This window comes from Sparus aurata, chromosome 16 (genome assembly GCF_900880675.1).
Source record: "Sparus aurata chromosome 16, fSpaAur1.1, whole genome shotgun sequence".
In the NCBI taxonomy this organism is placed as follows: Eukaryota; Metazoa; Chordata; class Actinopteri; order Spariformes; family Sparidae; genus Sparus; species Sparus aurata.
The window spans coordinates 8,803,519-8,828,297 of NC_044202.1; the positions used below are offsets into that span (position 1 = coordinate 8,803,519).

Here is a 24,779-nt window from a genome sequence, read left to right on the forward strand (position 1 = left end):
CGAGAGTAAATTTGGCCTTATACGATGTTGGTTTTGGCAACGGACAAAAAGGAAAGCCAGGGAAATACAGATGGTCGACCCCTCGTCATTCTTCCTCTATCTTTTCCCGTCCCTTCATCTCTTCTTCTGTTGATTTCTCGCTCCCGGAGACACATTATTAGGCTGTAGGCTAATCCATTCTCCACTCTCCCCCCTGTACTTTTTGTCTCCCCGTATTCAACTAACTGGCATGATTTAGGAATTATGGAATTAGGGCAGCGCTCCCATCTCTATTAATGAGGAACGGCATGATGAAAGAGCTTGATCCTGAACGTGCCATCTGTAGTCACTATTACACATTCACTTAATCTATCTCTTACTACTTTCTATTCTGTCTCTCTCCGTCCACTCCTCCTCTCTCTTTCAGACGCACACACACGCACACACACGCACATCCACTGTCCGACACACTCTCATTATACCTCAGTTGTAATTACAGAGGAAATTCTAATTCTTAGCTCTTCAAGCACTGTTGGATGTGGCGTGAAATGGTGGAATGGCACAGCGGGAAAAGTTAACTATGGACCCCACAGCTACACATAGACATGCACAAACACACACACACACACACACACACACAGGAGTCCAGATGGGCCATGTGTTATTGCTGAATAATGCATACTATGTAGACCCTATAAAAGATACATGGGCAGAGAGAACAGGGCACCAGCTCTGGCACAGTGGGTAGATCGGCGAGGGCAGCTCCGGAGCATCCCTTGTGCATATGCGGAGGCCGTCACAAAATGTACAGCTTGTAGGTATTTAGCTGTAGGTGACCCATCAGGGGAACATATTTAGCTGCAGTTAAAGAGAGAGAGGAAAAAAGAAACACTTGCCTTTTTAGACATTGTCAGTTGATATCATGGCTGGCACTCTGCCCGGTGTCTTTGCAGTCACCTTGGGCAGGCTTTTTTTTTGTGTGGTTGAAACCATACAAACTTGGGGAATTACACAGCAGATATAATGCTAGGGGCTCAGATTTCAGAGCATCTCTTAGAAAACACTATGAAAAATATCCAGCAGTCTGTCTTCATGTGAAAAAAAAAAAAACCCAGAGAAGAAGGGGGGAGGAGGGGAGGGGAGGGGAGGTCCGGGTGAAGGGTAAATGCTGCACTCATGTGGGGAAAATGAGCAGCGCCTCTTTTTCCTCTGGAGTCATATGACAGGACATGCGCACCATCATGCGCTGCGTTCAAGTGCTCTTCCAAAGCTCCTCCCTCTGACAATGACGGATTGACATGCAACTGTATCATACTGTAAAGCGCAGTGTCCACACTTAAATGTCTTCCTAACTAATCTGGTGGACCAAACATTATGAATTTTACCAAAAAAAAGAGAAAAAAATGACAATGCAAATATTACCATTCTAATTTATTTTCTTTTTTTCACTTATTTTTATTTTTCATGAGTACACTACACTACACTAGTTGCTTTACCCTGCTTGTGCATTTCAGACCTACAATAAATATAATTGTTTATATCTAATCTATAATAAATAGAATACAATTCTGCTTATAATGCATTGCAGCAATGAATCGTTTAATTATCGCATATTAAAGGTAACGGTCATCTTTTTTGAGCAGAGATTAAATGTTTTAAGTATGTTTACTTAAAAGTAAAATAACTGTTTTATGTACATTCTTTATCATTTTTCAGGTATAATTTGGGGCCTTTGAGATCCTGACAAGTCATCACTATTTACAAATAACAATTTTTTTAAACAGATTCACCTGTTGTTTTTATTCACATTGGTCTAAAGCCTGATACTATAACCAAATATTTATATTGAAAATATATCTGACATATTATACATCTACTATATATATAATATATGATTAATTTCGTACTCAAGGACATTAACATTACGAAAAGGCCTTCAGGGTATTTTCAACCGTTGTTAGTCATACTTTCGAATCACGATATTTCCGACGACACATAAACACCCCTTCCGACACACTTCAGACGACCAGACGTTGGAAACACTGAAGGAATCCAGAAGTTGCCTGAGCCAAGTTCACATACCGTAAAGAAGGAGGAGTAACGAGGACATTGTCTCAGAAACAAGGAGGGTTAACTGTAAGTATTGACTCCCAAGATAAATATCTCTTCTCTTTACCTCTCGAGATAGTTGTTTGACTTGAGGCGTGAGTGGTAGTTGACAGGAAAGCGGAACTAGCTAACTAGCAAGCTAGCAGCACTTTAGCTCGGTTTACGAGTTACCCCCGGATCCTGTGCTGTGTTTACGATATTTGAGCACTTCAGCGACTTTTCCGACCATGTAAGACAACTTTGCCTGACAATTCGACGCTCTTTTTCAAGTCTTTCATTCAGTTTCAAAGTGTTGTTTGTTTCAGGGACTTCTTAACAGCCACAAAACTTGTGTGCCTTGGGTATGGGGGGGACTGGTGTTGTGGTGCATTTGGTTCATGTGTCTCTTTGAGCCTCACGTCACCTGTTTATCAAGTGACTCTCGTTAAATACGTGCTTAGCATTTAAACTTTACTCTTCTCTTTGTTATATAACCACGGTCAGGTGTGTGGATACAGCTTTGCAGCTGTTTAACTTGTAAAAATCGGAAATAATTAACCATCTGTCGCATTTCCTCCTATGCCCTCAGTTATGATTGGCAGCGCTAGTGAAAACGGTCATTTTGATACTATTTAAAATGCTGCTGAAAGAAATAAAAGGGCATTCTTTAGTTTTGTCTGTTCAGCGTGATGTAATGTGCCCTCTTGCTGTTTGTTTAGTTGCACATGTCAGCACTATCTGTCAACCACCCTGCCCAAAACGTATATACATAACACTTTCCCTAAATAAATGTATTGTTATCACCGGGGACAGGTTTAAAAAGAAGCTAAAGCATATATATTTGAAGAGCTAAGAAGATCAAGAAGTAGGATAGGAGCACAGCCTGATGAGACTAAGAAAAGACGTCATTGTGTTGTCGGATCTGGAGGAACAGGTTTGGGTAGAGGAACAAGAAATGTGTTTCCCTATAGAGGCTGTTGTGTTAAGACACTTGCTGTTTGCTGCTGTAGAGGAAACCATAACATGAGCGGGTATGTCCTTAAGGCTTGTTAAATTATTCTTCTTGTGGCTGTCGCTGTCTTGTGCTGTTATCGAGGGTGAGGTGGGAAAATGTAGGGCTTACTGTTTCGTGTTGACGGGCTCAAATTGCACAGGGGACAAAACAATCTGGTATTTACCCATGTGTGGCGGAAGTTTAACCTTCTCATCACTGAGACATGAGGATAAATCAATACGCAGATGTATAGAGACCCGCTTTACTTGCACGTTTGATTGGCTTTTTGAGTGTTGACATTTTCATCGTCTCTTGTTGTGGCTTCCAAAAGAGCACAGTATGTGTTAATCAGTCCTCTTTCAGTGTTACAGTTGTAAACTGGCACTGGTATCTTGCCAAGTGCAATAAAAGGTTAGGAAAAGCAGTCAAGCCTGTGTGAAACAAGTGCCCTGTTTCCCCAAAAAAATGAAATGCAGAGTCAACAACTATAAATACTGTGATCTGTCTGCCAAGTAGACTATCTATTTTCCCTGTCTTTTTTTCTTCCTCAGGATGTTAGTTGCTACAGGAAAAGGAACTTGGAGTTGAGGGGTTATGTGAAAAACAAGAAAAAAATCACTTGAACTTTAAAGGAAAAGAGGTTAACAGGAGAGGACAAAAGGGATATAGGGACTGGAGCAGTGTTTCCTGAAAGTTGATATCTTTAAAAACTTGGAATAAAAGGTAGAGTGTCGTGTTGGTGTGTGTCGCAGTTACTGACTCTGTCCTTGAAAGTGCAGTCTTTCTGCTTCACAGAAAACAAGCTTAAATCTACGCTTATGATGATCTTGATCTCATGTTACCTTGAGCACCAAAGGCCGTGCGAGGCTGCCATTACACCAGTTATTTCGATGCATCCTGTGATGCTGGACTGCATGAAGGTCACTTGATGCACAAATCAGATTTTGTTCAGATTGGATTTGTATCTGCTAAACCGTTCTGCAAGGCAGTGGAGCTCATGCTGTGTTCATCTCCAGATGGATTACCTGGATTACACACCTACTGCTCAAGCTCTGTCTGCCTCTGTCTGTCAGTGTAGTTGCTTTTTCATGAGAAACCAGCATCAGTTACAGATAAGTATTTTGAGGAAAGCACCATAAGGTTACTCTTTTGCTATACTTCTCATATCGACCTGCTCTTACATTCCTCTAAAAAATAGTGGCATTTAATTCCCATTTATTACCCTTGGCTATGCATTGTCTGAAATTTAAATGAAGTCAATTCCTCTTTTTTTATATGTTACACTCAAAATGCTGTAAAATCTCCACTTTCTCAAAAAGTGGCCCTTGGTGGCAGATTCAACCACATTTCCTGCTGCTGGTTTATACCGAAGGCTTCTCAGTGACACATCCTACTGCTGTTGTACATATTGTGCAAGAATTGCGAAATCTAAATGTTAATCTGGAAGCAGAGTCTGCATAGAGCTGTCATATGTCGATGCAACTCAAAATGTGCTGACATGATCAGCTGTGGGACTTCAAATGAGATCCAAACTATAAATTAAGAATCTACCTATTAAACCAAAGCTTTTAATGGATTTGTATGATTTAGTAACTGACACTGAGACGTCTTAAGCACTTATTCTTAAAAGTTGAAGAACCGTAGTTTAACTTTTAGTGCGCTGTGATTAAAGACATCTTACAGATGGCAACAATGTACTTGCAGACTTTCTACCCCGCTTAAAACCCATTAAGAAGGTATAGTGTATCATCTCCGCTGTAAGTCGATCCCCATATACAGTCCATAAAGATTCTTGTGATCTTGTAGGCTCTTATCATTGTGGTTAGATAAATAATCGCATTTGGTGATATTGGTTTCTGTGATGAATCATCCTATAATTGCGTAAGATATATGGCATGAAATGAAAAAATGCTAAAATAAACACAGATCAGTCTGTATTGATCCTTGGTTGGACAGTAAAGGCAAGTGATAGTATAGTTTTAGACTTTCACCAAACAGAGTCAGCATGTTACATTTTTAACCAATTTCCTGTATTGATATACTGTCTGATAGAGGTGTGAATATTCGCTGGCCTCACGATACGATTTATTTAATTACCACTCACCTATTAACGATCTTGATGCATCTTAATGTATGGCATCCTAAATTAACAATATAAAACGCTTCATCTTTCCAGTACCGAAGTCTGTGTGAGCCATTCAGTACATAAACATTACAATAAGAAACATAAATTCGTCTGCAGTGCACAAAAATATAATTTTCATATAGCAGATCTAAGACAGGGCACTTCCTGAATATGGCTAACATCACAACCATGACTCTGCACACGCCTCTGTCAGTGTTGGACGACGGAAAAGTTGAAAGCATCTATTTAATTCTTTGCTGATTAGCTGGGCTTGTTGTATTGTTTACGGTTGCAGGGCTCAGAGTCTAAACAGCAAGTTTATTATCAATCATACCCAATATCTTTTTTGAGCAGGCAAGAATGATTAATCATAAACCAACATGTAGGCTTTCCTTTTGTGTACGCTGCAAACTAAACTAATTATGCTCTGTCTCTGCATCAATGCAGAATTTTCTACATCTTATAATCGAGAAATCTCTGGACCTCCACCGTATGTCAGTGAAATCTGATAATGATTTGGGGATGAGTCTTGGTGCTTTCTGGAAATATTTGCATGCAAGAAAATACTGAAAAAGAATATAATTGGTGATGTGGATATGATGTGTGACGTTAACATTAAAATGTCATTATGTTGTCATGTATTGTAGTAAACCTCCTTGCGTAGTTCTGCCACTTACCAACATTCACTCTCATTATTCTTTCCCTATCACAGTCTCCTTATCTCCTCATTGTTCGCATACAATTTCTTTACACAAACAGGGAACTGCTCTAGGCTCACTAAAAGTTTTACATCATCATTGAAATTGATTTTTGTTTCCCTTATCAACAAGCCTGCTCTATGTCTGTAGACTCCTAACACTCCCTCAGGCGCAGTAAAAGAGCCTGATTTGTTTAGGTTTTGCATCTCCTCCTTCCTTCTCCATATGAGTGATGTTGATATACATTGATGTTGTCATGCATTTAGCCCTGTAAATGTGTACTACACACAGCAGTACACCTTATGTAATTTAAAAATTCCCCTCATACCTCATCAGAACTTCTCATTTCAGCTGACCAGCAGTCAAAAAAGAAGATGGAATATATTGTTATTTGAGACGGGGATAAATCACAGACCCCTCACATTTCACCATCTGTAACCAATAAGACCTACCTGGAATTTTTTTTTTGGCTGCAGCCAGTAGCTATTTTTAGTGAAAAAGCTCTTAAAAACCCTCTGTAGATTACCTGCTCAGTACCTCATGGCAAACAGACAAAGTTGGTGATTAGCGGAATAACAGTAAGTTAGAGAGTGAAAATTGGACTTCAAATAAATTATATTGTTGCTTTTTCTCTGCTGAATGTGTAAGTAAATGACTATTTCCTAATGTTTTAGTCTTAGCTACTCTTTGTCACAATCATGTTAGTGTCACACATGTTAGTTTATTATGTTTTATGATATTTCACTAGCAAATATTGACACCATTATTGTCTCAAAAATAGAAATGGTAATAAAAATAATAGATATAAACATATGTGTTAGGCTATATTAAAGATTGTAATGAACTTATTTTTGTTCATCAGCTCTTCTTCCACTAATTGTTTCATTGCTAATTGGAATCGGTATGATGTTATTTCCTCTCCAAATTACTTCACATCACTTTTTGGCCAGTGGTGTATTTAGGCTTGGTCTCATGTTGTGTTCCAGTCAGTGGCGGAGGTTGGAATTTCCTGGTTGAAATGTCCAACTTCCGACCTCCCAAGCGTTCCATGCACACAACGCCAAAAGTTGACAAAAAACTTGGCTCACCTTAACAAAATTATGTCTCTTTGGCAAAGTGTGAACACAAGAACCCCAAGTGTAGCATCCTTGCATATATAAACGAAATGGAGGAGGAATAACAGCACTGACACAATTTATATATTTTATTTTGTGGTACTTTTACACTTGGAAATGTATCTCAATATTTCTTTCACTAGACAACTACAAATACAGCCCTCTAGATATGCATCCTTACCCCTCCCAGTGGGTGCTGTCATTGCTGTGTGAAATCAAACAACTACTCTCTAATTAAGTCGAGATGGGCAGATCTGCCTCGATTTACAACTTAACAACTAGGAATACCAACTTCCAGTTTTTTTATAGGAGTTTGAAAATGTTCTGAGTTGTCTTAAATCGGCCACAGACCTTTTATGATGGTTGATGCCCTCTGATGTGACTTTACTAAGCGACCTTCCTTCTCTGCCAGGCCGCAAAATATCGAGCTCGGTGCCACGGGGGGAGCCTCCAAACAGGACAGCAGCAAAATGGAAGACATGACGGTGGAACAGATGACAATGAGGGCCAACCAAGTGACTGATGAGGTACTCAAACACACAATACACACACAGAATCCTTCTCTCATTGCCTTTTTTCTCTGATTGTGTATGAAACTTCATTAAAAGGATTTTCTACTCAAAAGTGTTGGCATCAAATGTAAAACCCAGGCAGGCTACCAACAGAAGCCATGATGAAACTGGAGAGTGTGGAGCATACTGAGCATACAGTTGGACAGTTGGGAACTGAATTATGTTTGCAGGAGTGTTTTTCGGTAATACTTAATTTTACGGGTTGGTAATTCCCGAATAATTTTTTCTGACATTTCCTAGTAAGGATTACGCATTTTGATGATGACTGATACACATCCAGTTAATTAATTCCAATAATTTTCTCCTATAATGTAGAAAGTCTTAGTCACTGCAAAAATGGGAAATTTCTCTCTGTTTTAATTTTCGTCTTATTCAGGTTCGAATTGAGCTTTCCTTTAGAGAAAAAAAAACATTTAAAAAAATCTAAATTTAGAAATTACAGACCTCTAAAAGAAAGCGTTTTAACTTCTTTTAGTCATACTCTCTTTAATCCTACAATTTGTCACCATTGAAATTTACTGTAGCCCATTAATGTTGTCTGTTGAGGATGAAACTGCCAACTTTTAACAGACACCTTTCACACCTGCAGCGCAAGAGTATTTAATTCTTAAAGGGGAATTTTGGCATTTGGTATCCCTTTTATTCATGACCAAACGGTAGATACACATATGCTAATTATCCACAAACAAGCAGTCAGGACAATGGGTTTGGCTCAGACTCAAATTAAAAAGAAGCCAAACAAATGCCATATGAGCAAAGAATCCAAAGTCTGAAAGGAATAGTTCAGCTTATTTGCTCTCCCGCAAAGAGTAAAATAATGATGATACTACTACTACTACTACTACTACTACTACTACTACTACTAATAATAATAATAATAATAATAATAATAATAATAATAATAATAATAATAATCTAAAAACTTTATTTATATACAGTAGCACCTTTCACAACATGGTTTCAAAGTGCTTTGCATTAGCAATAAAAACAAAATCCAATAAAAGTAAGAGTCATCAAAGAGGATACTATAAGACATGATTAAAAAAAAAGATTAAGTAAGTCATGGACATTTTTTTTCATGAATTTGTTTTTAATAAAGATTCAAAAGTGTATAAAAGTGTGGCTTGCCTGAGCTCCAAATTGACAGGGCCCTGAAAGCAAAGGCCCAGTTGTCCCTGTTTTTCAGTCTTGACCTTGGAACCTCTAAGAGGGACCCTCCGGACGATATCAGGCTACATTAAGGCCCATATGGGATTACACAGTTATTGATGTTCTCAGGTGCCAGTCCCATCTTAGCCTTAAAAGTGATAATTAAAATCATAAAAAATTGTTTATTTGATAACCAGTGCTGTGTTGACTCGTCAAAAGCTGGTTACTTAGTTTGTCAGAGTAATTTGATTTAGAGCAATTGTAAATCTAAATATGCAAAATGCATTTTACTTGCATTAAAAATGTTTTGAAATGGGTAACAATAAAAATGTATTCCTTTTTTTTGTTAACGTTTACAAAAATTGCCATATAATTTGTATACAGTAACTGCAGTGACTATATTTCATAGTGATCTGACAACTGCGCTTTAGTATTATTGAAATATTTGATTGTAATCATACCCACTAAAATAGTCAATATTTATCTTATTGTAATTAATCATTTTAGCATTACTATTTAGGCCCTGTACCCTTTGGCTTAGTATGGTAAACATCACTAAAGGACAAATCACATGGTTGCTTTAATGCAGCATTAAAAGAGCAGGCAGCTGGTAATTGTATTCATTGCATTCACAGTTGATTATGAAGCTAGGCATTAATAGGAAGTGTAGGAGGCTTTACGCCCAATTTAGCCTGATAGCTCCCTCACCCCTCTGTGGTTTTGACAGTTTGAATGTTGTCAGCTATATCTAAGCGTTTTATTATCAAGGAGATAATTGTTTAATCAGCACTCCGGGCGTCATATGATTAGCCATCTGATTCGAATGCAGGCAAATTAGCTTACTCTAGCTGAGCTTGTAGCTGTGCGTTTTTACTATCGTCTAACTTTGACTGCACTAATTGTCTGTATGCTTTTTTTCCTCCATGTGTTTTCTCTCTGTGTGCACTTTCTGATTTAACATGCACTCTTCTCCTTATCTCTTTCTTCCATACCATGCTGCCATTAGCAGATCATAGAAAGGACAGGGCATGGGAGGGACCTCCTCCTAATGCTACTTAACACTCTGAGTGTGTCAGGTATGAGTGGTTACCTAGAGCTAGAACATGGCTGGTTATGTATCAGGGCAACATCAGAATTTGTTATGATAAGTAAAGGTTGTTTTTAGGACGTCTAACACAAGCTGTCTGTTTTAATTTCAAGACCGAAGCTTCTACACTGTTCAACAAGATGTCAGAGTTATTGAAATGCATTGTCTCTGTGCTTCTACCTAATACCTGTAGTGTGTTTTTATGCTTTTTGTGGTAGAAAAAGACTTGAATTTTATGTTTAAAAAGCCTTGCATGTAGATTCCTGGAACCTGCCCGTACCTCACCTGGCTGTACTTCCACTAAAGCCATCCCAAACAAATGATAAAAATACCAACCCACTGTGTGTATCTCAAAGATTGTCACAGCACCCCAATCTGGAAAATTTGGCTAAGACTGCAATTTCGGGCTTAATTAGCCCAGTTCAAGGATTTTAGGAGACGTAATGTAATGTTTATCCACCCAAGTGATGTTCTGGCTAAGCCAACAGAAACCTGGCTGAGCTCGACACGTCCCTCTCGCCAATTCCTTGTTTGTCTATTCCTCAACTCACTGATTAATGTATTCAGAGCAAACATAACACAGCGAGAATGAGGAATCGGGTCCCCACTCTCTCTTGTTAACAGTTCATTAGTGGTGGTAACAATGGAGTCATGCCCTGAGTCGCTTCCGTGCTTTACTCCGTTGGATGCTCTCTGTACACAACTGCTATTAATAGAGACACAAAGGCGTAACTCACCTGAACTGACTGCATTCCAGTTCACCGTCAACTTCTTTGCATGTGTGTTTTAGTCTGTAAACGTGTGTCAGCCGTTCACGTGTTACTGGATCAGGAGGAGTTTAACGCATTGACGAATACATCTACACCACAAAATAATCGAGCTGTTGGGGTTGTCGAAAAAATGTAAAGTATAGTCAAAGCAGACGTTATTAATACCAAACAATGCTTGATTTTGTGTGTCAGAAAATTGTAAACTCAAAAGAAGTCATTTTTAACACTTTAAAAAGCAGCAAATCCCCATAAAGGAGAGACCAGAATTGAGTGAGTGATATTTGGAAACTTGAAAAATAATAATGCTAAATTAATTGTCAGAATAGTTGGAAATTCATTTTCTGTTGTTCAATGAATTGACTAATTGTCTGTCTAGTAGAAAAGCTGCTCACAGTATTAACTGGAAAACTATTGCTTAATTGTTTGGTTTATAAAATGTCAGAAAATTGTGAAAAACTAAATTTCCCAAAGCCCAAGTTTACAACTGGAGATAGCTTGTTTTGTTTAGCTAATATCTTTTTAAGTCTAAGGAAACCAGAAAATATTCACATACAAGAAGCTGGAATTATTGAAATCTTTAAACAGATACATCTCATATATAATATATATAAACTGTGATAATCATATTTCAGTTAGGGTGCGCAATTAATAAGAATATAATCAAATCAGAAAATAAAACTTAACTTAATAAGTGAATTGTTTATTTCTTGTTTTTCTGTGTCATATTTGATAAAAAGGTTTTTGGGCAGAAAAAGCAATTGAAGACATCACCTCAGGCTTTAGAGAAAAATCAATAATTAAAGTAATCTGTTATTGCAGCTAGGGATGTCAGTGATTAATCGCTGTTAAAATTGAAACAGATTAAAAATGTATTGACCAACAATCTGAGATGGGAACAAATACACAAAAAAGCATCTTGTTACAAATTACTGATACTTGCTTATCAAATGTGTCAAAATGAATTACAAAATACTGGGGGAAGAAACTGCATTTCATTAAAATACAAGTTTGCTTTATCTGTTCTGTTATCTCCTAATGTAGATTACTATGATTCTGCATTCAACATAGATCATGTCAGATTAATTGATTAACCAATAAATGATAAAGACAGCTGAGTATCAGTTGAGGAAATTGCTTAAATATTGCATCCCTGGTTGCAGCTCACACCAGAACTGTGATTTTATGATGATATAGATACATTATCTTGGATGATATCTGCTGTCACATGAAGTGAGTTGAAGTGTTGACATGGACTGACAAGATCTTATAGCTCTACACTCACACAGAACATATTTGTTGCCATCTACTTTCATAACTTGATGAATATTAATGGTGTAGCTTCCTCCTCTTTGTTTTTCTTATCATGTGTATCTTTCCATTTGCCTTATCCTTCTTATCTTGCTCTATTTCTTATTGTGTCCCTGTTAATTTTCTTCTGTTGCTCTGTTCTCTTCTGTGCTGTTTGTGTCTTTAGGCCACATTTACCAACGTCTGTTTGTTTGTTAAAATTAACTAGAAGAACCAGATCTAGATAGAAGCCAGATAGATGGAGAACCCTGCCTGGGCATGACATCTGGCCCAGCATAAACAACAACTGTCTCAACTCCTAACTCTTCAATCAGAATATGAGTAATACAATTCTGTCCTAAAAAAACACACGTCAATGTTTTATCATCTTACTTTAAAAGATCTTTTAAAGGAAGATGCATCGACCCTGTGGGTTTAATGAATCAGTTTTTAACTGTCTGTTCTTGCCTTTATTTTGTCTGGTTTCCTTATTCTCTAACGCCTCCTATTTTCTCCTCCTCAGTCACTGGAAAGCACACGGAGGATGTTGCAGATGGCGGAGGAGGTGAGACTTTGACAGTTTGCTGCTGCTTCTGACCCACAAGCACAAGATGTATCATCTTACATGTGGCTGTGTTTTGACCCAGAAAGTGTGTCCATGCTTTGATGAGGATTAGGGAAATCTCAGCTCAGCACACGAGGGTTTCAGCGAGATAATTCCCCATCTTGCAATTTGTTCATAAATTAACTAGTCTTTGTATGCTTGAAATTAGATTAGAGAAGATTTTTGACATTGATGTAATTAAAGATCTGAATTAAAAGGTTTTATATTCTCCTTTTTACAGCACAGCATTATTGCAGCTGTTGATAATTAACTGTTGATAATTTGAGATCTGGTTATGAGCAAAGTCATAGTATGAAAAGAAAAGGGTTGCTTCAGTTATTAATAATTGCATGTTATGTTAAGCCTCAGTCTGTGATCACATTCTGAACAAAGCCATTATCCTCATAAACTATTAAATGTTTATGTATGATTATTTACATTCTCTGTAATACACTCTCTGTGATCTTTTATTGGTTCTGATTTCCTGTGACTTGTGTGTTTTCAGAGCAAACAGACTGGCGTCAACACCATGGTGATGCTTGACGAGCAAGGAGGTAAATACTACAGTGTGAACACAGCTAGTTTTCCGTTGTTTGTTCCATGTCCATCCCTGTTGGTTTGGTGTTTGTTTGGTAATTTTGGCTATAAGTTGTTACAGTTCAAATATCTTTAATATTTGGTTTGATCGTGATTTAAGGGCGACTTCTATGCACTTGGCCTTGTGCGTGTTGGTGGGTTTTTGTTTGTTGTATATATTTTTGTCATCACAGTCATTTTGAAATAAACCATATAACACTGTGCCACAAAACAAAAAGTGTCATGCAAAAGTAAATTGTTTTTTAACTTGCATTTCATTCATTTGGAGAGGATTCAGAGGAACAGATTTCATGTTTCTATATCTATAGAACCTTTTGTATTTTTACTGAAGCAGTAAAATCGTTCAGAGAAGCTTTCAAGGATTTGGCCTTGAGACAAAAAAATGCAAGGAAAAAGATGTTTGACAATGTTTTGATAAAAGAGTATAACATAGTTCAGTACTTTGTGCTTACCTCCCTGTGTGACTGTAAGTACAAAGAAACTTTAGTGTTAGGATATAAAACAGTACAGGTACTAATACAGCTTTTACATGTGGAATGGACATCACTGTTATAGTATAACAGCAGCACTTCCCTCAGGGTGGTGGTATAGAAATAATACCCATATCTGTATTGGCCACAATTATCATTAAATAGTTTATTTATTTACTGTGTCAAACTTACTTTTACTTCAGGTTGTCTCAGGACAAGTTATTTGTTTATATTTGTGTAACTTCATATTGTTTATGTAGGACTGTCCAGGATATGTATTCCCTGTTTAAAAATGTGCATTTGTAATTATTTGGTGTACCACCTGCAGTTTATTTTTCTGTCATCCCATTTTTTTTGCTGCTGCAATGACCCAGTTATTGACCCAATTTAGGAATCCTCTCAGGGCTCATTAAAGTTTAATTTAATCTATTCTAAAAATGGATGAGTAAAGGTAATAAACAAAACCAAATTAACAGTAAGACAAATTCCTAGAGTATAAAAATGTACCTAGATACAGACAAGCGAGAGCCTGACATGGTTCGATGTGCCTGTCTGTGTTTCAGAGCAGCTGAAGCGTGTGGACGAGGGCATGGACCAGATCAACCAGGACATGAGACAGGCTGAGAAAAACCTGACTGACCTCTCCAAGTGCTGCGGCCTCTGTGTCTGCCCCTGTGACAGGTACACTGTCCACTCAGAGCTGCTGAAGGCTCCAAATCACTGTAGTGTGTTATCAGGCTTCTCTATACTTTTTTTGTGTGTAATCTGCAGGAATGTGGTTGCTTTTAACAAAAATAATTGTGAACGAACAGTAATTGATATTGGCACTATAGAGCCAACAGGAGAGGAAGCTTAAGTTTCTAATCATTAGTGTATTTTACTTTGATACATTTATTTTTTCATATATTTAGTTGCAGATTTGGAAAGGTAAATTCCATTCATTTTCATTATCAATTAATCTTATCATTATTTTCATAATGATTTGTTTGTGAAAGGCGTTTTACCACAAATTCTTTGACATTTTATAGCCCAATTTCCCAGAGCCCAAACTGCAATCTTCATATTGCTTCTTTTGTCCAACCAACAGTTAAAAACTCAAAGACAAGAATAAGAAATTACTAAGATGATCATCAAAACCAACATTTATCAACCAGCCACTGTTTGGCATCGCTGCTTTAAAAAAAAAAATGAGTGAAACAATTAATTGACAAAATACTTGCACACAAGATTAATTTTCATTACGATCAATTCATCAGCTCATCATTGACAGGGTTAATTTTCTCCATAAACAGTGTTAGGACAGTTAAATAGAATACTTTCACAGCTTGGATAGGCATGAAACTTCATAGTTTATTATCAGGATAAGGTTGACAAACTGTTATCTGCTCCTTTGACAAAAAGACGGAAGTACCAGCTTATGTACATGGAAAAAAGTACGAAACATTTTGACTTCAAATTCTCTTAAAGGTGCTCCTAACAGCTGCATGACATTAAAGATTACTGTAGTTGAAATGAATTCGCTTTTAGATTTTGGGTCAATTTTGTGTGAATTCAGGAACTGTGGTGTCATTTCGTTTCCAACTGCGGCAACAAAGCGTTTTGAAATTCTCCACTGCTCTGAATTGCACCCCTCCCTGGCTCCTTCTCCATAGCAACAGTAGCCAATGCTCATGGGTATTGTGGTATTCAGAGACACCCACCATGCCAAACTCGCAGACAAAGCACGATTTCTCAGAAAGTAGAAACAATTAAAATGGGTGGCCATTTCATAAACCAGTAGGTTGGTTCCATTGTCCAGGAGAGTGTGGTGTCTGTGCTGACTAACATTGAGGAAAACATTTAAATGGGACTACAGAATTGTGGATCCAGCTGCTACTCAAACAAATTACATGGGCTTGAGTGCTTCGATGACACTACTCTGCTATTATGAGCTTATGCTGTATTCATATGAAATCTCCCTGAAAGATCAAAGAGTGAAATGAAGAGGAAAAATACAAATTTGCATGTAAAATGGGAATTTTATGGTCAGTAGATTGCTGACACAGTTTTGTGAGCATTCCCAACGGTTTATGAAGAGGTGTGACAGTTTTCTAACCAGACAGGTGCACTGCTCTCTGCAAAGCACACTTAAAACTCTCCCCATCAACCATGTCAACATGCAGTGTCAGTGTGTGTGTGTGCACAGTAAGAATATATCTGGTTCTAAATATGAAAAAAAATCTTCCCAAAATGCTCACATTGGAGAAGAGGATTCTTTGATGATTACCATAAAATAAGGTAGGGGATCTTTTTAACTTCCTTATGATTAATGTACTATTGTGACTTGTAGCCTTACAAACCTCCTGTGGGTGCCTTTTATGTGGAGTTTTTTTGTCTAGTTTTTATTTCTACACCTGCTTCAATGCGAATTTCCTTTTCTCTTCCAGAGTGTCGTCAATCGAAGCTGATTCCCGATACAAACACACCTGGGGTATTGGAGGAGGTGACGGCGAAGTCGATGCCAATGGCTCAAAAGTAGTCTCAAAGCAGCCCCCGGGTGTTCGCAATGGCCAGGCTGCACAGGCAAACGCCCAGGCACCCTCAGGTCCATACATCAAGAGGTAAGGTCTTGGTCATTGTCCTTCCTGTTTACCACATTGTTGTCAGAAGTTTTTTAATGCAGACATGACATTTGGACTTTAATCGAGAGTCACTTGGGGGACAAATAAAACTTGACATCCATGGTGCAGGATAACCAACGATGCACGTGAGGATGAGATGGAAGAGAACCTGGAGACGGTGGGCAGCATCATTGGCAACCTGAGAACTATGGCTGTGGACATGGGCAATGAGATCGACAAGCAGAACAAACAGATCGACGGCATCAATGCCAAGGTAAGTCTGGGGTGTCCATTTTTATTTGTTTGAGACTTTTCTCATGTCTCGGGATACGTTGCCAGAGTAACTGACTTTAAACTATGCTGAGTTTGCTTTATGGAACTGAAACAACTGGAAAATGAGTGAGACTAACAAAATGAATCCTGGTTTATTTGGTAATCTTGCTAAATGGAACAGGCCCCAGGAATTATGGAGCGATGTTATTATAAGAGGGTTTAGTAGCATGCACATGAGAACACACATAACCGACCATGCTGTTTCACTGATTGACTGTTGGCTGCAATAATGTGAAAGGCAGGGAGAAGACTAGCAAGTTTGCACACATGTATGTAAATGATTCTAAAAGATTTATGCGCAAGAAAATATCCAGCTTGTTCAAGGATACAGACTTTGCATTATGGGGAGAAACAGTGAATGTAAACATAACTTAACAAGAAAAGCCCACAGGCTGCCTGTTAAAGAATTGGGTATTCGGTTAGAGCGATTAAGCGCATTTGCATTTAAGTAAAGGTACCCTGTGGAGATTTCCTGTAAGTAAACAAAAACTCTGTTACATCCTATGTTTTTCCCTGAAACTCCTTGATGTCTAACAAATCCAGTTCCTTTATCATAAAGCGTTTGCAAAGCAGATTGTTCTTTCTTTCCTGCATTGTTTACACCCATGTTTACTATACTTGCATAGAAGAAAAATGCTGAGGGTAAGAGAAAGAGAAATCATTTCAGGGTTGTACCAGCATGTTACTTGGTACTCCACCATGCAAGTACCAGTACTGATTCAGCCATGAGGTAACCGAACAGAATGCAGTCTGGCTGTAACTGTAAATGTGTTTTTCTTTTGATTGGAAGTAAAGAAGATTAAATAATAATGTCAGATTTAAGTTAACTTTTCAAAAGTAGCTTCTTTCTAGAGGTCAGCCACCCCCACCACCACACTCCTACAGACTGCTCTACTGACACATGTCCTGAGTGCTAATGTGTGTGGGTTGGTATAGTGGACTAAACCACTTTGAAGCAAATGTAGGAGGGGAAATAATCTTTAACAACTCAAAATTAGCACAAATGTCCTCAGTTCATATTATTATTATTATTATTATTATTATTATTATTCCGTTCCGTTCCGTTTTCTTTCCGCTTATCCATGAGGGTCGCGGGATGTTGCCGCTTTTTTCCCCCCTAAGGGGTTGCGGGGCTTACTGGGGCCAAATCCAGTCTTACTCTATGGGCGTAGGCCAGGGTTCACCCTGGACGAGTCGCCAGCTCATCGCAGGACCCTTACTGATGGCAGTGGCTGCCTTCACAAGGTGCCAACTGCACATCAGGAGCAACTTCGGGGTTCAGTATCTTGCTCAAGGATACTTCGACTTGTAGCTCAGTCCCGCCCTGGGGAGCTGGGATTTGAACCAGTGATCTTCTGATCACCAGTCAACCAGCTCTACCCACTGAGCTACAGCCGCCCCTTTTTTATTTATTATTATTATTATTATTATTATTATTATTATTATTATTATTATTATTATTATTATTATTATTATTATTTAAAATGTTGTTTACAACAATAAAGGCTATTGGGGTGTCAATTATGTGAATAATAGATCATTTAATGGTCACCTGTGTATATAGCCTTAATATACTAGGATATTATTTTAAGGCCATATCGCCCAGCCACATGTGACATCATTGGCTGGATTGTGTATTGTGTTATCCTTAATGTGCATCCTCCTTTTTTGTTAAAAGCGCCAATGCTCTAATATAAAAGCTTATATGATATCATATCTGTCCTGATATGAAAAACATTGTATTTATGTTGTTTTAGAAAAGATGCTCGGGGTAATTAAAAATTAATTCCAAGCTAAATTTACTGTTTCAGAGCACTGATGGACAATAAAGTTTGTTGTTATAGTGTGAAATATCCTGCTTCCATTATGTACGTATCTTTTTTCACAAGTGTTTCATTACTAGATGATCAGTAGATATAATGATATCAGAATTTCTTTTACTCCCCACTCTTGGTATCAGCATCAGGCATAAAAATCCAGTATCTATCAGCCTCTGTTTTCTTTTTTTTCTTTTTTTTCTTGTTCCAGAGCTCTAAAGGTCAAAATCCACAGGGAACCATAAATGTTTATTAAACGCGTTTCAAGTCAGTGATTTGCTAAATGAAAACTAAATAGGGTGAATATGTGTAAAGCTACCCCTGTTCAACTGTTTCTTTTCTGTCTTTCAGGCGGAAATGAACAAAGTTCGTATCGACGAGGCAAACCAGAGAGCCAACAAGCTCATCAAGTAGACAAGGAAGCCTGCTTCTGCCAGTTCTATCCATCAACCTTGAGCCTCTGTCGCCACACTTATACACACACTGCATACTTGTGCACATGCACAAACACACAGTCTTTGACATAAAAAAAAAAATGTATAATAACAATCAGTCCGGAAGAATAGTTTTGCCAGCAGTGTGCCAGCTTTACTGCACCAAGATGTAAGTAGTATACACATATACATTTTATAAATTAACCTCCATTGACCATTATACCCTTTGACACATGTATTTAGGTCATGCTGGATTTTAGGAAGCAGGATAGGCATCAGAAACTGAGTGTCTGACTGCCTATGACTGCTGTTTGATACCAAATATGCACCAGGCCTGTTCTATCATATCTCAGCATTCACAGGAAGGGAAGAAGCACAGGTCAGCTGCTTTTCTCTCTCGCTTTTTGCCTTTCTCTTAAAGTCAAGAACTATTGTCTTTCTCTTATTGTGTATGCGTGTCTCTGGTTTGTATGAATGAGGTCCACACTCGTAAGCTGTCTAGCAGTGATAAACAGCCCAGCGTTAATTTATGTACCGCCCTCCTTTTGGTCTTATCTTAATACAGCTACATCTAGTTTATTCATAAAACATTAACTTTTGGTCTGAAACAAATGTATCTCCCTCAAATTGGTTGAATGTGTAATTAAACTTTATTGTATGATGTGTATCATTATTATTATTACTGTTATGAGATGAATTGCTTATTTAATTATTCTCCATCAAGCAGAAATGACTTGTGAATAAAGTTGTCATTTATGCCATTTCAAACGTAAAAGCTGTTTCATGAAAAATATCTCAGATGTGCTTTGGAGTCTTGGCAAATCCTTTCATGCTGGAATTCAAAGTACCTGCCCCTGAATAATAGCAATTTGTCTGACTACTGAGAAGTCAAGGTTGTTGCAAGTGTTTGCAAGAAAAATCTGCGAGAGGCACTGACCCGGTGTTAGAAATTTTAATATATAGCATCGCTTGTCCTTGTCAAATGTGATGGAGATTCGGTAAGGTCAGTAAAAGAGGAATGTTCATCATTACCTCCTCCAAGGCAACTAGTTTGGATAACAATAACACTGAATTCAGGAAACATGTGACTAACCCTTGAATAACAGTAGATCAAATGCTGTAATTCATATTTAGTCACGCTTGAGGTTTTTTTTCCACTCTGACCGCAGTGTTTGTGTAAATACTGAAACCGTGTAGCTCTGTATTAATTGCCTGTAGTCATTCTGTTAATCTAATTTTATTACTCTTTCTTCATTATCTCCTGGTTAATAGAGATTTATAGCACCCAAGAGGAGATTTAACAGCCTATGAAGGGTTCCTGCGGAAAATCGGCTTCCTCAAGTTTGATAATTGCACGATCTGTAAAAATATGAAAACAATTGTTCAGTACTAAAACACACGGCTGTACATTGTTTAATCTACTATGATTTCTCGTATGAGCCCATCAGGTCACCGTCGTTATGGCACATGCAGCAGTTTCGTAGTAATTAAAATAATCCTAACATTAAAGAAAGTAGTCGGAAAAAATATTTGAATACGGAAATGAACGTGCAGGAACCCTGTCAATGCCTTTATAGATGGTCCATGGCTGTGTTCTAACAGCCACAAATATCTCCTCCATCTGTTCTGTAAATAGCCACTATTCACAGCAGAGCTACAGTGAAAATGATAATATCTGGTTGTGGAAAGAATCATTTGTTTTGTGGAAGCCAGAGCCGGGGCTGAGAAATTACTGCTGGCAGCAAGATGCAAAAGTATACATGTAAATGAACGGTGTTCAACGGGTAAATGCAGGAGCCCGAGTAAGACCTGGCAGGCTTGGTTAAGGCCTCGCTTTGGAAAATTGGCTAATGATAAAGTAATGCAATATGCTGAAAGTATCTCTGGAATGCATCTTCTTGGCTTATTTGTTTTGGGGAAAAATGATAATTTGTATGCTCTGCTGCGGGCGAACACCTATTGAGTTTGTAAAGATTGGAATGAACTGTTATTCAGGGCTTTGTATTGCTATAAGTGATCATCCTCAGACCGTTACTTGTCAGCTGAGATCTAATTAGTCTAGCCTGAGGCTGCCTCGCTGTCTTGGGGCTGTTTATTCATTGTTGCACCAACAGCCACTGGAATGTAAATCCGACCGTTTTGTCTATTTTGAATATGTTTATATGCAGCTCGTCTTATCTTGAAATTAGCTTGGTTAACGGATGACTGTCCAACAAAGTGACGATGCCTTTTGTTTCAGGCCTGCCTCTGTTATAATGTTTGTACTCAATAAATCTGTTTTGAAATTCACTTTATTGCACCTTTTTTATGTTTTTAACAACTAGAATGGCAGTCGATATCAAACTCAGTTGCTCTGTTTCACTCTACATCTTAAACCACCCTTAATTTAACCATAATTTAAGCAGATCTCGTAAGATTTCAAACCTTTGCGAAAGGTTCAGTGCATCGCAGCGACTGAAATGTATTGGGGAGATTGTGGGTGTTCAGAGTAAATAATTACAGTATGGATACGTAATATTACGCATGTGGATACGACGGTACATAGCATGCTGATCACATCCATTATCTAATGAAGAGTAACAGTTTTGCTTTACATGTTCTAGGTTGTCACTTTGCCAGAGTACAGGCAAAGCATTCATTCTCATTTGTTCATTAACATTACTTGGCATAAGCTACTTTTTCGTAAGCCTTCCTAACGTCGGTATGGACCACAAATTGAGTATTTGGTCGGCTCTGGCCAAGACCCAACCTCCATTCTGTAGATTTTGTATAATCCTGTTGACCAATTTAACCAACCAACAAACGGATACGGGTGAAAACATGTCCTCCTTGGCTGAGATTATTACAATGAAATCATTGTACATTAAAAAATTTGCAAAGGGCATAAAAATTGTCAAACCCAAAGTGTATAGTTTCTGGAGTTTATTTTAAAGTTTATTCTCTCAAAAGGTATTTGATATTTCTTTGTCAACATTTCTTGGATATTTTACATAGCTGGAGAGTACAAAATGCAGAGTTAAAAACCACTGAACAGAAAAAGGCAGGTTAGGAAGGAGTGGAAGAATAAAGAAAGTGGATGGAGGTGACATAGTAGGAAGTGTCGTGACCAGTAAAAACAAGACTGAGTACAAGTGATGAGTTTTCCCGAACCATTTCGAGGTGCATTTATAACAGAGAAATTGGTAAGACTACTGGTACTAGTAGCACAGACATGATCTTCTTTAGACGGTCAGAGATTAAATAATATAATTGTTCATTTTGTTGGTGTTGATAATCTAGACAGAGATCATCATTTCCTCTTGAGCTGAACGTTTTTTGTTATCCTTCTACACCCGGCGTCTATCGTGTCAATGAGGTCACTTGAGTTGGATCGAGCCCAAAGTGCAAGGCAGGACGGCAGTGGGAGAGTGAATGCTAAAGTAAATGCTGTTTCACATACTGTACATACTCCATCTTCCCTGTATGCCTTTTGTTGGTTAGAATTTTCCTATTCTATTATGGCTTTATTGTTCAACGTACCAAATTCTCACTCCCTTCCTTTCCATCCATTTACATTCATATTGAAGACACACTCCCTCAGCTCCTTACTGCTACTGTATGATCCTCGGCATAGATGAAAAGCGTGCCAGGTCCTGTTTGGTGGTTTGGAAAAGCAGTCAAGAACCACCCGACCCACAGCTTGTCCTAGACTTTGGCTGGTACTGTATAACGTTTATATGAATAATGATCCAGGCTCTTTTAAAAGAGCACCTGATTTAAATCAAATTTTTTAAAAAAGTTAGATTGTGCGATCAGAGAGGCGTTTCATGAGCTAAACCAGCCTTATTTCGGCAAAGTCAGGCCTATTTGTTTTAGCAAAAGAGGCTTAAAGGATAAGTTCACCCAAAGATGAAGATTCAGTCATTCTCTACTCTCCTTTGGGCTGATGGAAAGTCAGGTGTCGTAGTCCACAGAACATTGCCCCATATTGTCCACATCTTCTTCTGTTGTTTAGGAGAATGCCGGAACGCTGTTTTGCTGCGAAACTCCAGAAATGTTTTGTGGACTATGAAACTTCCCCCAACTTTCCGTCCACATGGGGGTGAGCAGATAATGGCTGAATTTTCATTTTTGGGTGAATCTGCCCTTTAAAATAGGTTTGCCATCAATCTGTCAGACTGAGACATGTCCTTTGACACTGTTTTGTGTGTCAAATATGACATTTGGATATGTGATACACTTTTTAACATTTCACTGTGATTAAGGTAAACCAAAAACAACTTCTTCTTTTTTTAAATGTTACTAAAACAAAATTTGAAAATAAAAGGGTGGCAGGCGGTCAATCTGAAGGAATTAAAACAGTATTTCCACCAGAAGGAAATTCATGTTTTATAGTTTCTAAAAATGCTAAATATCTGATTGTCATGTTTAAAGTTTTTCAATGGTATCACATTTGTAAAAGATCCTTTTTGGTAATGGCAGTGTTTATCTTGCTGCTCTGTGGCAGCAAACAAAGCAGTTTCGTCTCTATCTGTTTTCTTCATTATGAATTGACCTTATTAGTGTCTTAATGTCTCGACTTTAGAAAACAGATCGGCCCTGGTTCGGTTCATTTTCAAGTCGGGCTTTGCTGAGTGACACCTGCCACCTTTATGAAACACCCCTCCGATCAACGCTGACGCACAACGTTTTGCCGCACGTGTGTCTACAAGCCAAAGTTGAAGACAAATGAGGCAGGTCGAGATGGTCTTGATTGAGGGTTTAAGATTATCACAATAGCACCATTTCAAACTAACGTAAAACAAGATTCATGCATCTGTTGATATATAAACTGTATATGTATATATGTCGATGGATAGATATGAAATCTAAGGGTTCAATACACAAGTGTTGAATATATTTCAAGTTCACAGAAATAACTACTGCCACAGTTCAGCTGAGAATACAGTCGGAGCAGATCTGTACTCGGGGCTGAGTGGTTGTGGTGTCTCATCAGTTAAAATCTCAACAGTCAAACCCTTCACAGTGCATAGAGCATTTAGTTTGCATGCCTGCAATTAACACTTGGTGTGTGTGTGTGTGTGTGTGCGCGCACTGTACAGCACTGCACTAGTCTTTACACCGCATTTACAAAGCTTTTTAAATTCACTCCTCTGGGTCCAAATTCAAACAGCACAGTATTACAGTTCACAACCATTGTATAAGGCAGATTTAGAAAAAGCACTCTTTTGTTAGTACTCTTGAGTCACCCTATGTTCATTACAGGCCTTCATATCGTACATAGCTGTGTAAGAGCATGCCGTACCGAAGCGGAAAAGTTGCAGCGAAAGTAACAAAAAAAGAAAAGTTTTACAAACATTCTTTGGTTGAGTGTGAAAAGGAGCATTCCTGTGCTTTAATTTAATGCTTTGAATTTGGCATTTGTTGAAAAAGAACACAAACGAGAGAGAACAAAAAAACAAAAGTGGACCTTTGCAATGATACACCGGCTTAAATACAGGCAAAGAGTGATCGCTTTAACCTAAACTACAATATTTATGTCAATCCTCGCAAAATAATATATAAAAAAAAATCTAGTGATAAAAAGCTCGCTCCGACTGATTGTACACAAGTAACTACTTTTTCATCCCGGTGGCCTTCCCGTCTCCTTTCACTTCTTCTTTGCGAAGCGACTGAACTTCTTCTCCTTGTCTTTCTTGGCGGAGCTGGCCTCGGGGAGGGCAGTTGAGGAGGAGGGAGCGGGCAGGGTGTGGGCTTTGGCCCCCGAGGGCCCCGACGCCTCCTCGGCTGCCTGGGGCATTATGGCCTTCTCCATGGCTTGGCTCCAGCGCTGGAGCTCCTCCTGAAATTAGAACACAAAATCACACACCACAGCGGCTTACAGAGGGAAGTCCACCTTCAGAAACTTAAAATATGGTATTCATGAGGCTAAATCTTGGTAATGGATGAAAAACCTCACTGCAAATTATTTTGCAAACCGTAAATATCCCTGAGGATTAAATCTCTCGCTAGCTGAAGAAATATGAATAACCTCATCAATGCTTCTCACATAAATAACCCTGCCAGATTGCATAGAAACAG

General features: G+C 38.3%; 2 protein-coding genes across 4 annotated transcripts in view; one reads left to right on the top strand and one right to left on the bottom strand.

Annotated features, from left to right (window-relative positions):
- Nucleotides 1-1,958: 1,958 nt before the first annotated feature.
- Nucleotides 1,959-21,008, top strand: snap23.1 (synaptosome associated protein 23.1). 2 transcript variants are annotated; one of them, XM_030392104.1, is made up of 8 exons: nt 1,959-2,115; nt 7,412-7,526; nt 12,388-12,429; nt 12,974-13,022; nt 14,099-14,216; nt 15,962-16,135; nt 16,265-16,409; nt 18,637-21,008. In XM_030392104.1, exons 2-8 carry the CDS (start codon nt 7,470-7,472, stop codon nt 18,697-18,699), a joined length of 648 nt encoding a protein of 215 aa, XP_030247964.1. In that variant the 5' UTR covers nt 1,959-2,115; nt 7,412-7,469; the 3' UTR covers nt 18,700-21,008. The 2 variants fall into 2 exon arrangements, with proteins under 2 accessions (XP_030247964.1, XP_030247963.1); XM_030392103.1 differs by lacking the exon at nt 1,959-2,115 and adding an exon at nt 2,177-2,317.
- Nucleotides 21,009-21,626: 618 nt separating this feature from the next.
- sptb (spectrin, beta, erythrocytic) overlaps nt 21,627-24,779 on the bottom strand; it is a 45,081-nt gene continuing 41,928 nt past the window's right edge. For both annotated transcript variants that reach the window (XM_030392102.1, XM_030392101.1), the window contains one exon: nt 21,627-24,540. In XM_030392102.1, the coding sequence (XP_030247962.1) occupies nt 24,349-24,540 (192 nt within the window). In that variant the 3' untranslated portion in view covers nt 21,627-24,348. The remainder of the gene's footprint in view (nt 24,541-24,779) is intronic.

Coding starts and splice junctions, on each gene's coding strand:
- snap23.1 (XM_030392103.1), top strand. Junction 13,023..14,098: donor GATGCTTGACGAGCAAGGAG/GTAAATACTACA, acceptor TCTGTGTTTCAG/AGCAGCTGAAGCGTGTGGAC. Junction 16,136..16,264: donor TCAGGTCCATACATCAAGAG/GTAAGGTCTTGG, acceptor TCCATGGTGCAG/GATAACCAACGATGCACGTG.